Source organism: Rousettus aegyptiacus, unplaced genomic scaffold, assembly GCF_014176215.1.
Source record: "Rousettus aegyptiacus isolate mRouAeg1 unplaced genomic scaffold, mRouAeg1.p scaffold_m13_p_2, whole genome shotgun sequence".
Taxonomy (NCBI): domain Eukaryota; kingdom Metazoa; phylum Chordata; class Mammalia; order Chiroptera; family Pteropodidae; genus Rousettus; species Rousettus aegyptiacus.
Window position 1 is genome coordinate 83,283,329 of NW_023416295.1, and position 16,705 is coordinate 83,300,033.

Here is a 16,705-nt window from a genome sequence, read left to right on the forward strand (position 1 = left end):
AAGGCAAACATATTGGAAAGAAAAACTTTTTATTTGCATATATGAGTATATATGTAGATTGGCTGAAAGTAAAGGAATGAAAAAGATATACCATGTAAATACATGGAAATAGTAACCATAAGAAGGCTAGCATGGCTATGTTAATAGGCACAGAGTGGCAGAAGAAATCTTTTGGATATGATATAGTCCCTCTCTTGGTAATGACGATTGAACAGTATATACACAAAAATGTCAAATTTATCAAATTGTACTTTTTAAGTAATTTTTTATTTTTTAGTTACAGTTGGCATATAGTCTATTAGTTTCGGCTGTACAACATAGTAATTAGACATTTTATGACATACAAAGTGATCACCCCAGTAAATCTAGTATCCATCTGGCATTATACATAATTATTACAATATTATTGACTGTATTCCCTGTGCTCTACGTTACATCCTCATGACTTTTTCAGATTGTACACTTTAAGTATACATAGTTCATTGTCAAATTATACTTAATAAAATTGTTTCAAAATGGGAGACAAAATATAATAATGATAAAGGTGACTGCTAAAGCAATAAAAAAATGATTACTTAATTACCATTCCAGTAGAAACACAGAAACTTTGGACAAATAAAAGTAAAAAATATTATGTGAGATAGATAAATGCAAAGATATCAGTTATATTAAAAGACACAGATCATCAAACTGTACTTTATCAAACTGATGTATATATTATACCATGCATTCACTTATTAAAGTATAGAATAATGGCTTTTAGCTTATTTATAGAGTACAGCACCATCGTGACCTAATTTTGAAGCATTTTTATTACCCCAAAAAGATACCTAGTAACCATTAGCAGTCATTCTTCATCACCTCCTCTGCTTCCCCAACCCCTCCCTCCAGCTCTAGGTAACCGCTAATCTTCTTTCCCCAGGTTTGGGATGTTCTGCCTCATTATTTTTTTAAATAAACTCTACTACTCCCTCTCTCCTTCTGGAACCCTGATTAGTCTAATATTTATCTTTTTACTGGAATCCCTTAGCTCACATAGGCTTTCATCGCTACTTTTAAATCTTTGTTTCTTCTTCTCCTGAGAGCTTCTTGAATAAGTAGTACTGTAAGTCATCAATGTTCAAACTTAGAATTACCATGAATATATATAGATTATTGGACTAGGATCCCAAAGCAAGTTTTGTTAAGTAAGATTGAACCTCTTGGCCTCAAGACTCAGGTCTGAAGATTAAAAAGGATCTGAGTATTTCTTACTATAAAGTTAAAATAAGGAGACAAATTTATTTTGCTGATATTGATTACACTAATAAAGCCATAAAAGTCCCTTTTTATAGCATTATATGAGTTTCATGTGAGAAGAAAGGCAATATAGAAAGGTAAAATTTTTAAATCATTATGCTTTTAATATTAAAAATATTTTTAGGATCATTGCATAAACCCTTGAAATCTTACATTTTACTCCAACTGTTGCATATAGTTTTTATTTGTTTAATTTTTTAAGATTTTGTTTTCTTAGGGCAGTTTTTGATTCACAACAAAATTGAGAGGAAGGTATAGAGATTTCCATACATCCCCTACTCCACACATGTATAGCTTTCTCATTAACAACACTCACTATAATGGTGCATATTTTTCCAAGGATTAAACACTCATTGACAAATCATAATCACCCAGAGTCCATAGTTTACACTGGGGTTCACTCTTGCTGTTACACATTCTGTGGCTTTGGACAAATATATGACATATGTCCATCATTATAATACTGTGCAGAGGGGGGCTACTGTATAAGCCTATTTAGATCATGTATTTTTTCCTGTGTGAGTTTTGGCAGATTGTGTCTTTCAAAGAATTGATCTGTTTCATTGAGATTATCAAATTTGTGGGCATAGACTTGTTCATAATATTCTTTGGTAATGTTTTTGATATCAGTAAGATTTGTAGTGATGTCCACTCTTTGATTTCCGATATTAGTAATTGTGTACTCTTTTTTCTTAATCTGACTAGAGGCTTATCAATTTTATTGATCTTTTTAAAGAATCACCTCTTGGCTTCATTGATATTCTTTATTGATCTCCTGTTTTTAGTTCCACTAATTTCTGTTCTACTTCCATGTAGAAACTTAGATTATCAATTTTTAGTGTTTTTTTTTTACTTACATATGCATTCATTCTTACAAATTTTCCTCTAAGCACTACCTTTTTTGCTGTCAATTTTGATAGGTTGTATTTCCTTTTTATTTAATTCAAATTTTTTATTTCTCTTGAAATTTCTTTTCTGACTGCTATTTTATTTATTGATGTGTTGCTTAATATCCACCTATTTTGGGATTTTCCAGTAGTCCTGTTATTTTCTAGATTTTTCCATTGTGCTCCGAAAGCAGACATTATTCAAATTCTTTTCAATTTAAGGTGTGTTTTATGGCTAAAAATGTGTTCTGTCTTGGTGAATATTCCATATGACTTGAGAGAAATGTATAGATTTCCATTCCAGTCCATTTGATTGATGATGTCGTTAAGCTCAACTGTGTCCTTAGTGATTTTCTGTGTGCCGAATGTGTACATTTCTGATCTAGGTGTTGAAGTCTTCAAGTGTAATAGTGGATTCATCTGTATCTCTAGGCAGTTCTGTCAGTTTCGTAGTTTCAGTAGCTTTCTGTAGTTTGATGCTCTGTTGTAAGGCCACGTACACAGTAAGAATTTTTAATATCTTTGAGAATTGACACTTTCGTTATGTAATACCCTTCTTTATCCCTGATAACTTTCCTTGCTTTACAGTCCATTTTTTCTGAAATTATAAGAGCTACTCTTGCTTTCTTTTTTCTTTTTTTTAATTGAAGTATAATTGGCATATAACATTGTTTCAGTATCAGATATACAACAAAATAATATATTTGTATGTATTGCTAAATGATCACCAGAATGTCTAGTTAACATCCATCACTACACACAGTTACAATTTTTTTTGCTTATAATGAGAATATTTAAGATCTCTCAGCAACTTACATATATATAATATAGTATTATTAACTATAATCAACATGCTGTACATCATATCCTCAGGTACTCTTGCTTTCTTTTGATTACTGTTAACATAGTATATTTTTCTTCAAGAGAATATTGATACATTTGTGTAGTGTCTGCCATGCACATTGTTGACCTCTTTTGGTTTGTATTTTGGTGTTTCCCTCCTCTGCCACATGTGGTTTTAATTGAGCATTTTATATGATTCTATTTTTTTCTCTTAAGCATATCAATTATACTTCTTTTTTTTTTTTTTTTGCTTTTTTTAGTAGTTGCTCTAGATTTTGCAATATATATTTACAGTTAATCCTAACAGTATACCACATCACAGGTATTGTGAATACTAAAATAACAAAATAATACTAATTTCTTCTTCCTGTCCCTCGTATCATTACTTTTATTCTTTCACTTACATACAGATGCTCCTCATCTTACAATGAGGTTACATCCTGATTAACCCATTGTAAGTTGAAAAAGCATAAGCCAAAAATGCATTTAATACACCTAACTTACCTAACATCATAGCGTAGCCCATCCTACCTTAAACATACTTTGAATACTTGTATTAGCCTACGGTTGGGCAGAATTATCTCACTGCCGCTGCCCAGCCAGCATTATAAGAGTATCACACTGCATGTCGGTAGCCTGCGAAAGATCAAAATTTAAAATTTACAGTATGCTTTCTACTGAATGGGTATCACTCTCATACCATTGTAAAGTCAAAAAATCTTAAGTCAATCATCATCAAGTCAGAAACTATCTGTATAAGCATACATAAATATATCATATTTATATATATGACATATACATAAACATTGTTGCTTTTATTATTTTAAATAAACTTATCTGTTAGATCAATTAAGAATAAGAAAAGTAAAGTTTTTATTTTAGTTTCGTTCCTTCAGTGCTTTTCCTTTTTTTATATAGATCCAAATTTCTGTCCTTTATTATTTTCCTTTAATACACCTTACTGGCAACAAATTTCTTTTGTTTGTCTGAGAAAGTGTTTATTTTGCCTGTGTTTTTGAAGGATGATTTCACAGAATACAAAATTCTTGATTGGTGGTTTTTTTCTCTCATCACTTTAAATACTTCACCCCATTCTCTTCTTGCTTCATGGTTTCTGAGAAGTTGGATAAAAGTTTTATCTTTGTTTCTCTACAGATAATGTAGGTAAGGTATTTATCCCTCTGGCTTCTTTTAAGATTTTTTCTTTATCTTTGATTTTCTGTAATTTTAAAATGATATATTTGGATATAGTTTTTTTAGGCATTTTTCCCGCTTGTGTTCTCTGAGCTTCCTCAGTCTTTTCTCTCTGCTTTTTGGTTTTTGAGGATTCTGTTGATAAATCCTCGACCATAGAGATTCTTTCCTCAATTGTTTCCTAATAAACTCATGAAAGGTGTTCTTCATTTCTGGTAAAGTGGTTTTTACCTGTAGTGTTTCTTTTGATTCATTCTTAGAATTTCCATCGCTATGCTTTCATTGCCCATCTGTTCTTATGTGCTCTACCTTATCCATTAGATCCCTTAGCATATTAATCATAGTTTTAAATTCCCTGTTTGATAATTCCAGTATCCCTTCCATGCCTAGTTCTGATACTTGCTCTTTCTCTTCACAGTGTTTGTTTTTCATTTTGGTATGCATTGTAAACTTTTTTTTTGATATCCAGTTCCTTTTAGCAGACTCATATCCTGCTAAAAGGAACTGTTGTAAATATGCCCTTAGTAATGAGGGTAGGAGAAGTATTCTTTAATCCTATGATTAACTTTCAGTGTTTTAATGAACTTAGTTAGGCCTCTGGACTGTCCACTTCTCAAGTGTTTCTCAGTTTTTTCTCTTTCTTTAGGTGGGACAAGATGGCTAGAGTGGGCTGCAGTTGGTTATTTCCCTTCCACAGGTTGATAATACCCCTGCAACTTAGGCTCTGGTTAACTAGTTTCCCAGGATGGCAGACCTTGTTAAGAAGAATCAAGTGCTCTGGCTTATCTCAGAATGGTCCTTTTCCCCTTCTCCTGCCAGAAACCTGAGGGTATTTTTTTCTGATATTTACTGTGGGAATCCGTTTGAGCTCCTGGAGGTAAAACTCACAGAGTTGTAGGTACCCCACTGACTGGGTTCCCCTGGAGTTTTTAACTCTTGGAGCTGTCCATGCTGAGCCTACAACAGTTTGTAAATTACAGTTCAGGTTTTCTTACACCCATACTGGTTCTTCTGGCAATTTCTGCTCATTTGTCTCTGCTTTGGTAAGTAGCGATGCCCTGTTAGTCTGTTAAATTATGGGGCAGTAGTTTGCCCTGTGCTCTCCCCTCATTTATGGATCTAAGAAGAGTTGTTGATTTTTTATTTTGTTAAGCTTTTTTGTTGTTTGGTTAGAGTGGTGATTTATTTCCAAGCTTCCTACATTCAGAACCAGAAAGCTACTTGTAGTTTTAAAGAGTAAATAATAATGTTATTGATATTTCTTGAAATTTTAATTTGTGACATATTTTTTTATATATAGCTTTAGATATAATATTGGGTATTGTAATATTCTGTTAAAATTTTCCTCAGTTGAGCACATAGATTCTAATTATTTTTCCATGAAGCACCAAAAAGTTTAGATTCTTTATATAATGCATATATATGATTAAATGTTTAGATGTTACCGAATTACAATTAAAAGATTATTTTTAAATTATCCTCTTAATTTGCTAATATTTTCCAATATTTTAAATACCTCCATCTCTTTTTATCTAGGCTGAAGATTGTAAAAATTTCATTTAAGTGCAAACAGTTTTTTATTCAACTTAGAAAAGAATTGGTGAGTATCGATCTAATAATTATTAATATAAAGTCTTAAGAAATGATGTCATTTATAACAGAACTTTTAGTATGAGTGAAGCTGTTCTTAATACTGTTGATAATTACATTCATTTTTATGCATTTTTCTCTTTATCACTTCAGTGGACTCTGCCAGGTAGTGTAAAGAGAAGGAGCTAGATAATAGATAAGATCTGATCCCTGCACTTAGGAGCTTAAAGTCGAGTGAGGGAACCACAGAGGAAAACGGTGGTAGAGGGAACAAGAAATTCTCACTGCATAGAGGTGAAAGCAAAACAAACTTCCATGGGAGCTTAACCAGGAGGTTGAGAATTTCCAAATGGGTAATGACACCCTGTAAGGCTTGATAAGGAAACAGTACTCCAGCTGGTACTTAAACATTATCTTGAAGAAATTTACTGATACTAAAATATCCCATAGACATTGTGGGGCTCAGACTGCTGTTAGAGTTTCTGTCACCTGGAATGAGTGCTACCCCTCCTCTACACCACACACACACACCACACTCTTGCTCCTAATGTTGGAAAATTAGGCATTTGGTTGGAGTAGTGTTTTGTTTTGTTTTGTTTTTTAATTTAACCTAATTCAATTTTTTTTCTTTTTAAAATATTAGGTCATTCTTATATTAAAAAAATGTCGTTGATGACTGCCTACCAAGTTGATAAATTCACATTTATGACAGTGTACTTATTTCCCCAGAGTTTTTATGGTAATGATATAAAATTCTTCTAGATATCCATTCTGCTATCTCCTGAACTTAGAAACTGATCTCGATCATGTGTTCATTATCAGTCCCTAGAGTTCGTGTATGAGGAAAGTAACTGAGAATTTTATATGTCCTTTTTTTTTTTTTTTCCCTACCAAATCTGTAATACTTCCTTTCATTTATAAGCTCATTTCATTTTAGGGAACTTGAGTGTTTTGTTTTGTTTCTTATTCATGAACACATAGTAAATTTCCTCTCTTCTTTGGAATGGTAATGCCCTTTTTATGTATTAAATACAGCACATTGAGTTATCACGGAAAGTACAGTGTTGGAAAGAATTTCATCTTGTAATTTTCTCTATTTTGTCAGAGTAAAGTAATCTTACTCTGACTTACATTACTTTTTAGAAATTACAAATTAATGTTTTCAAGATGGTGTGTGTGTGTGTAAAATATATCAGAAGTCTAAAAAATGTATTTGAATCACCTGCATTTTATCTGAGGATATTGATCTGCTAAGTCACTATGATTAATCATTTATGCTCACAAAATAAATTTTTTTCAACAGTTTTTATTGAAATAAAAATATGTATAGATTTTAAGTAGAGTGCTTATTAATAAGCATATGATATACAATGTTAATATGTAGAATATTACTACCACCTGAGAAGATGTTATTATTGCTAAAGGAGGTGATGCCCACTTACAGTCATTAACCTTCCCCAAAAGGGAAACATTATTCTCATTTGTATCACCATGGATTTGTTTGTTTATTTTTGAACTTTAAAAATAGAACTCATAAAGAATTTTTTTGTCGGCTTTTTTTCCCCATTAACATTTTGAGATTCATCCCTGTTGTAGCACATAGCAATAGTTTATTCCACTACTGTATGTTATTCTACTTAATAAATGAATAACCATAAATTGAGTTATTCATTTTTATAATATTGGACACTTACCTATTATGATTAAAGCTACTAACAAACATTTTGTACATTTTTCAATAAATGTTTAGAGAAATAAAATGATGAATTTTATCTGGAAACTAGAGAACAAATATTTTACTTTAAATAATTTATTGGTAGAAGACAGTGTAGAAGTCAGCTTTTCTAATTGTTTCCCATTGTAGTAATATTGTATTAGTAATAATAATAGTAAATAGTGTCTAACATTTATTGAGGTCTTACTATGTGCTTGGTAATAGGCCAATCATTTCATATCATTTAATCCTCACAATCATTGTCTGAGGTAATGTATCATTATGTATGTATCATAATGCCTGAGGAATGTGTTTAGCCTCAGGTAATATCAGCAACAAAAGTCAACTAACAGTTGATTAAAGACTATATACAGGCATACTCTGCAGAATTTTGCCTTTTTAATGTTTTTTTCTTTGAAAACCCTTTTATTTTTACATGTCAAACCTATAGAATCTACTCATCTTTCAACACCACATTGTGTATATCTATTGTTTACAAAATACGTGGCGAAAATTTTGTTACATTCCAAATACAATTGGTAGAATGTCAAAATATAGACTTTTCGAAGTATGCAAAATTTCAAAAAAGGATGAACATATATGCATCTTAGATTTTGCTTATACTGAGAAACATCGCTGCAGTCATACTCCAAGACATTCTCTGTAATTAGACATTGTGGTATGCGATACAACATGTAAATGATATTTTTTAGTGCATACAAAGCAACTATTAAGCATAATTAATTCTCTGGGACATCAGAAACATGACAGAGTGAGAGATGTCCCCAGATCTCTCCCCTTGAAACAACAATAAAATGAGCTGAACATCTAACACTGCAAAAAAAAAACTCAAACTGCACACCAGCCCGTCAGAATGTGGGATCTGCACATAAGAGCTACCACAAGTCAGAACCCCAGGAGTCGGGTGGTAGACTTGGAGAAACAAAGAAGCTGTCTCCCGTAGCTGGAGCTCCCTGCAGAAGGAAGGGGAGGGGAGATGGTGCAGTGGGTTGCTTGTATAGTCCTGCTCAAGAGAGTTGTGAGCTCCATGCAGTGGCAGTGCCCAGGGAGCAAGGCAGAAAGCACAGAAGTGGGATGGCAGAGAGGCAACAGTTGATTATTACCAGCTGTGGTTGCATAATGGGCAGCTGAGCCACAGTCCCCATCCCCCAACCCATAGGGCCCCACCCCCATATTCTCCAAGACTGAACACCTTGGAGCTGCGGGCAGTGTGAGCCAGTGCTACCAACACTGTTGTTAACATTGACAGGGACTAAAAATGATGGTAGTGAGCATGATTGAATATTTTTGAGAAAAAGAAAGTCATTGTTAAGACTTTATATAAAGCAGGGATCCAAGAGGCTTAGATGTCACCTACTGGAAACCAAAAGAAAAATACCTTCTTTGCAACAGGCTAAAGAGAGACCTTTATATAATAAATCTTCTTCCTAGGGCGGGCGGGGGAGGGGGGCGTGGAGCAGAATACACTTCCATTAATGCCCAGGTGGAAAAATAGTCCATTAAACACCATAAACAACCAAGGTGACACGGCATCTCAGAAAGAGAAAAATCTCCAGAAAATCAGCTTAAAGACATGGAAATATGCAACTTAAATGACAGAGAATTAAGGATGATACTTCTGGAAACTCAGTGAAATTCAAAATAATTCATATCAATAGTGCCAGGGATTGAAAAAACAACTAAATCAGCAGAATGAGTTTTTTAGCAAGGAGATTGAAACCCTCAAAAAGAACCAAATAGAACTTCTGGTGATGAAGAACACACTACAAGAGATGAAGAATGAAATAGCAAGCTTGGAAACAGTCAGCCAACTGGAAGAAGGGATCAGTGATATCAAAGACAGAAATCTAGAAATAAATCAGAAGGAAGAAGAGAGACATCAAAGAATGAAAAATAATGAAAGAGAAATACAAGAACTAGCTGATACCATCATGAGAAGGAACATAAGAATAATGGATATTCTTGAAGTCAACAGAACACCCAATTATCTCAACCCAAAAAGGCCTTCTCCAAGATACATTTTATTAAAATAATCAGAAATCAATGACAAAGAATTCTCTGGACGGCCAGGGAAAAGAACAGTAACCTGTAAAGGAAAACCCGTTATTATCATCGGACTTCTCAGCACAAACCTTACAAGCGAGAAGGGAGTGGAATCAAATAAACTATTAAATAAAGAAACTGCCAGCTGAGAATAGTGTATCCAGCAAAGCTCTCCTTTAGATATGAAGGAGAAATAAAGACCTTTCCAGACATACAAAAATTGAGGGAATTGTTTAATACAAGGCCTGCATTACAAGAAATACTGAAAAGGGTCCGCTCACCTAAAACAAAATGACAAAAAAATGCATAACTACAAGTAAGGGGACTAGCAGTTGGATAGAAGCAAACCTTATTAAGAACAGGGCATTATAAGCTTAAACAATAAGAAGAAATTTGCTATTGCAAGATAGTAATGAATGTTAAGCATACATAGGGACAAATTGAGACAACAGTAACAGAAAAGGGGAGATGAAAAAATCCAAATTCACAAAGGGGAATGGAGATAAGGCACATGCAGGAGAAAATGGACTACTATATATATAAATATACATAAATGTGTGTGTGTGTGTGTGTGTGTGTGTGTTTGTGTTCTCTATACGTTCGTAATGGTAACCATACGCCAAAGATTTAGAACTGAAGTATATAACATAAAACAAGAAGGACCAGAGGGAAAACCCAAAAAACCCAACCAAAATAAAATCAAACACAAGGACAAGGAAGCAGTGGGAACACCAAGCTACCAGAAAGCAAAAGCTAAAATAGCTATAGGAAAACCTCCTATTTCAGTAATCACCCTAAATGTAAATGGACTAACTCACTAATAAAAAGGCACAGAATTGCAGATTGCATCAAAAAACAGAACGCAACCATATAGCTGCCTCCGGGAACACATTTCAATTCCAAAGACAAATATAGACTCCAAGTGAAAGGATGGAAAATGGTATTTCCAGCAAATGGCATTCAGAGAAAAGTAGGAGTAGCAGTACTAATATCAGACGAAATAGACTTCAAAATATAAAAGGTAAAGAAAGATACTGAGGGATACTTCCTAATGATAAAGGGAATCATACACCAAGGAGATATAACACTTATGAATATCTATGCTCCCAATCAGGGAGCCCCAAAATATATAAAGAAGTTACTAACAGAACTAAAGGGAGAAGCAGATCAAATGCTGTCATAGTAGGGGACATAAATATTCCACTGTTGGATATGGACGGATCATCTAAACAGAAAATCAATAAGGAAATAACATTACATGACACATTAGAACAACTGGACATAATTGACATTTACAGAGCTTTCCATCCCCAAACAGCTGCTTATAAATTCTTCTCTAGTGTACTTGGAACATTCTCAAGGATTGACCACATCCTGGGACACAGAAATAGCCTCAACAAATGTAAGAGAGTTGTAGCCGGAGATCAACCGCGAAAAGAAATCAAGAGGAACCACAAATACATGGAGATTTAACAGGATGCTACTGAAGAGTAACTGAGTCAGAGAATAAGTACAAAGAGAGATCAAGGATACTTAGAAACAAATGATAATGTTAGCACAACATATCAAAAGTTTTGGAACATGGCAAAAGCAGTCATAAGAGGAAAGGTCATATCATTACAGGCCTATCTGAAAAACAAGAACGAGCCCAAGTAAACAACCTAATTCTTCATCTTAAAAAACTAGAAAAGGAAGAACAAATGAAGCCTCAGATCAGCAGAAGGAAAGAAATAATCAAAATTAGAGCAGAAATAAATGAAATTGAAAACAAGCAGTAGAAAAACTAAATGCAACAAAGAGCTAGTTCTTTGAGAAGTTTAATAAAATTGACAAATCCCTGACTACACTCACTAAAGAAAAAAGAGAAAGGACACAAACAAAATCAGGGGTGAAAGAGGGAAAATTACAACAGATACAGCAGAAATACAAAAGATCATACAAGAATACTATGAAAAAGTATATAACACCAAATTTAATAACCTAGATGAAAAGGACCAGTACTTAGAAAAATACAGTCTTCCTAGACTGAATCAAGAAGATCTGGAAAATCTAAATATACCAATCCGCAGTATGGAAATTGAAACAATCATCGAAAACCTACCAGAAAGTAAAAGTCTAGGAAAAAGGGTCTTCACCAGTGAATTCTACCAAGCATTCAAAGATTTTATACTTATTCTTCTCAAACTCTTCAAAAAAGTCGAAGAGGAAGCAATACTTCCTAATTCATTTTTTGAGGCCAGTATTACCATGATATCAAAACCTGGTAAAGATAACACACACACAAAAAAAATTCTAAATAAAATACTAGCAAACTGGATACAGCAACATATTAAAAAGATTACACACTACAATCACGTGGGCTTCATCCCAGGGGCACAAGGATGGTTCAACATATGCAAATCGATTAATGTTATACACTACATAAACATATTAAAAATAAGAATCATATGATCCTCTCAATAGATGCAGAAAATGCCTTCGACAAGATACAGCATCCATTTATGATCAAAACACTTCACAAAATTGGTATAGAAGGAAATTACCTTAACATAATAAAGGCCATATATGACAAACCCTCAGCCAACATTATACTTAATGGTGAAAAACTAAAAACCTTCCCTCTAAGATCAGGAACAAGGCAAGGATGTCCACTATCACCACTATTATTCAGTATAACATTGGATGTTCTAGAGAGTGCAGTTAGGCAAGAGAAAAATATAAAAAGGTATCCAAATTGGAAACAATAAGTCAAACTGTCACTATTTGCGGATGACATGATTCTCTACATGGAAAACCCTAAAGGCTCCATAAGAACACTACTAGAAACAATACGCAAATACAGTAAAGTCTCTGGATACAAAATCAAACTTCAAAAATCCATAACGTTCCTATACTCTAATAAGTGTCAGTAAAAGAAGTGGAAAAAATAATTCCTTTTGCAATTGCAACAAAAAGAATAAAATACTTAAGAATAAATTTAGCAAAACGTGAAGAACCTATATAATGAAAACTACAAGATCCTATTAAAAGAAATCAAAGAAGATACAAAGAAATAGAAAGATATTTCATGTTCTTGGATTGGAAGAATCACCATAGTTAAAATGACCATATTACTAAAGCGTTATACAGATTTAATGCAATCTCCATCAAAATCCCACTGGCATTTTTTAAAGAAATAGAACAAAATGTCATCAGGTTTGTATGGAAGTACAAAAGATCTCAAATTGCCAAAGCCATCCTGAGAAAAAAGTACGAGCCTGGAGGCATCACTCTGCCTGACTTCAAATTATACTACAAAGCCAGAGTAATCAGAATGGCATGGTATTGGTAGAAAAACAGACACATAGACCAGTGAAACAATATTGAGAGTCCAGAAGTAAAGCTATATGAGCAAATAATTTTCAACAAAAGAGCCAAAAACATACAGTGGAGAAAGGAAATCCTCTTTAATAATCGGTGCTGGGAAAACTGGAAAGCTACCTGCAAAAGAATGAAATTAGACTTTTGTCTATCAGCACACACCAAAATTAACTAAAATGGATTAAGGACCTGACTATAAGACCTGAAACAATAAAATTCATAGAAGAAAGCATAAGAACTAAACTCAAGGACCTTGGATATAAAGAGGATTTTATGTATTTGACCTTGAAGGCCAGGGAAGTAAAAGCTAAAATAAATGAATGGGACTACATCAAACTAAAAAGCTTCTGCACAGCAAAAAAATAACCGTCAACAGGGTAAAGAGACAACCATCTGAATGGGAAAATATATTTGAAAGTAATGCCTTCGATAAGGACCTAATATCCAAAATATGCAAAGAACTCATACAACTCAATAACAACAAAAAAGCAAACAATCCAGTCAAAAAATGAGCAGAGGACCTGAACAGACCCTTCTCCCAAGAAGACATACAAATGGCCAATAAACATGAAAAAATGCTAAACATCGCTAGTTATTAGGAAAATGCAAATCAAAACCACAATGAGATACCATCTCACACCTGTTAGAATGGCTGTAATCAACAGAACAAGTAATAACAAATGTTAGAGACGATGCAGAGAAAAAGGAACCCTCATCCACTGCTGGTGGGACTGCAAATTGGTATAGCCACTACGGAAAAACCTAAGAATTGATCTATCATATGATCCAGCAATTCCTCTACTGGGTATTTACCCCAAAGACTTGAAAACTCATATCGGAAAAGATATCTGCACACCGATTTTCATAGTAGCATTATTCACAGTGGCCAGGGCATGGAAGCAACCAAAGTGTCCTACAATAGAGGATTGGCTAAAGAAGCTATGGTACGTATGTGCAATGGAACATCACTTAGCCATAGGAAGAGATGAAATACTGCCATTTGTGACAACATGGATCGACCTGGAGATAATCATTCTAAGCGAAATACGTCAGACAGAAAAAGTTGAAAATCACATAATATCACTTGTATGTCAGATACAAACCTAAAAGCAAAAAATGAATAGGACAAACAGTTACTCATGGACATGACCAATAGACTAGTGGTTACTAGGAGGGGGAGGTATACAGGGTAAACGGGGTCATAATATGTGGTGACAGAAATCTAACTATAGGAGGTGAACACACAGTGTAAGTATATATATGCCTTACTGTGAAAGTGTACAGCTGAAACTAACTGCATTTATGAAAATAAATTAATTTAAAAATAAAAATAATTAAAAAAATAAAAAAGCATTCTTTGGTGATCAAGAAGTGATATTTTAAGCATGTTATCTTCTAACATGGTGATTTAATACTTAACCTATACATGAGCATTTTACTGTATTTTAGTTACAAAAAATACTTTATGACCTTTTAATGGGCAAAAATTTCTTTAACAGCACATAGAAGGAAAACTAATCTTAAAAGAAAGGAAAAATGACTTGGACTGTGTTAAAATTAAAAATTATATTCATCAAAAGACATCATTAAGAGAGTGAAATAGGACAGAGTGTGTATAAATACACACACCCCACATCTTTGGTTGTGTATCCAACCCAATTCAAAAGTATGCTAGTGATGAACAGATACTTCAGAAGTGAGGACATCCACATGACCAGTAAGGTGAAAAGGTGTTGAACCTCATTAATCATTAGGGAAGTACAGATTATCAACAAAATGTGATACTTCACCACATCCACTAGAGTAGTGTAATGGAAAGATTGACAAGTCAATGTGTGGAGTACATACTGCTGGTGAGAATGAGTATATATATAGATGTAACCATTTTGGAAAACTGTTGGGCATTATCTACTAAATAAAGGTGAACACATGCATATCTTATCCAACAACAGAAATATGCAATATGTGCATCAGACAACATACAAGAATATACATGGCAGCAATATTTTTACATATCCAAACTGAAAACATCAAATGTCTACCAACAACAAATGCATAAATAACTCTGGTATGTTTATAATTATAGAATAAAAATAAGTGAATTTGTTTCACAACTACATGGATGACTATAAAAACATAATATTGTACAAAAGTCAGACCTAAAAACACATATGTATGATTTCACGTCTAAAAGTTCAAACACAAGCATAACTAATCTGTGGTGATTACCTTTGCTAAGGTAATCTGGTAGAAAGGGAAGACTAAGGATACTTCAGAGGTGCTGATACTTATATTTCTTGATCTGGTTAGAGGTTAAATGGTTGCATTCATTGTGTGAAAATCAGAGCTATACACTTACAACAAATGGGCCTCACTATATATCGCTTACTTCAGTGAAACTATTTAAATAGAAATTTCTGCCAAACTTACAGAGAAAAATGAAAGAAATTCTTCTCTTCTGTTGCTACTTATTTTAAAATTTGACTTCTATATTAGTGTCGAAGTGCTGAATATACTCATCTACTTATTTAACATATAGACAGATTTAAAAACTTAGAAATATTATTGAAGAGTATGTTGATATATTTCAAAGTTTAATTTATGGGCCAGGATTATATTTTGAAACAGAATTACAGCTAATAAGTTTTGAAAAAAAAGATATATCAGTTTTTAAACTTACTTCTAAAGTAAAAATTTTTTGAAGTTGTAATATTACCAAATGAGGCCCGACATTTTCAAACCTTTCCAGTTTTTTTGCTGCTTTTTTTATCGGATAAGCAGAAAGAAAAAAACTGGAGTGATTAGTGTTTGTAAAGCTAGAATACTTTTCTATAAAAAGTAAATAAAATGAAGCATTGGATCCTGATATTTTCCTGGTATTACCTGCTTTTTGTTATTTATTACAGCATGAATCTAGAGAAACATTATTGGGATTTAATATGGTGAACTACAGAGCATGCAAAAATTTGTGGAAAGCATGTGTAGAACATCACACATTCTTCCGTTTGGACAGACCACTTCCACCTCAAAAGAATTTTTTTGCACATTATTTTACATTAGGTTCAAAATTTCGTTACTGGTAAGTATTTGCTTATACATTAATGCTGCATTGCTGGATTTTTCCTCCCTTTAAAATAACGGTCTAGTTTACTGAACAATACAGTTTTTGTTACGCATATATACTGAGTCAAAATCTCTGTGGAGTGTGGCCCCTTTGTCTATGTCAGCAAAAAGTTCTATAGGTTCTTGTGGTATAATCATACTTGAAAAACCTGTTATATTGACTTTATTGACTTTATTCCAGGTCCTTATTTTCTAAAGTAAATCAATCGTATGTAATTACTTACATTCTAGAAATCCTGTAATTTCCACTGTGTCTGTGTTAAATATTTACAAGAAAATTTCTTTGTTCTAAGGCACCTTTATTTTATTTGTAAAAACCAAGATATTTTCTGTATGAGTATAAGTTACTTTGCTTTTTTATATATGAGTTGCCAAACCCTTTATTGTAAAAAGTTCAAAACAGCTGTTACACAAAATCACATTTAATCATTGAACAATAACCCCAGGTTCCTTTTCCTAAAATTGCCTTATTATTTATTTTTGATAGCCTTTTTTACCCCCCGAAGGCAATAGTCTTTGAGGGATAACTCTTAACCAGAAAAAATAACAGTGTAAAACTTAGTACAGAATATTCCATTAAAAATACATGCCCTTCCCCTTAAAAAAGAAGTAGTAAAAGTAGCCCAGAATT

General features: G+C 33.2%; 1 protein-coding gene across 5 annotated transcripts in view; it reads left to right on the forward strand.

Moving 5' to 3' along the window:
- PTPN4 (protein tyrosine phosphatase non-receptor type 4) overlaps nt 1-16,705 on the forward strand; it is a 175,770-nt gene that overhangs the window by 96,715 nt on the left and 62,350 nt on the right. For all 5 annotated transcript variants that reach the window (XM_016127566.2, XM_016127565.2, XM_016127567.2 and 2 more), the window contains 2 exons: nt 5,760-5,823; nt 15,858-16,030. In XM_016127566.2, coding sequence (XP_015983052.1) covers nt 5,760-5,823; nt 15,858-16,030 — 237 coding nt within the window. The remainder of the gene's footprint in view (nt 1-5,759; nt 5,824-15,857; nt 16,031-16,705) is intronic.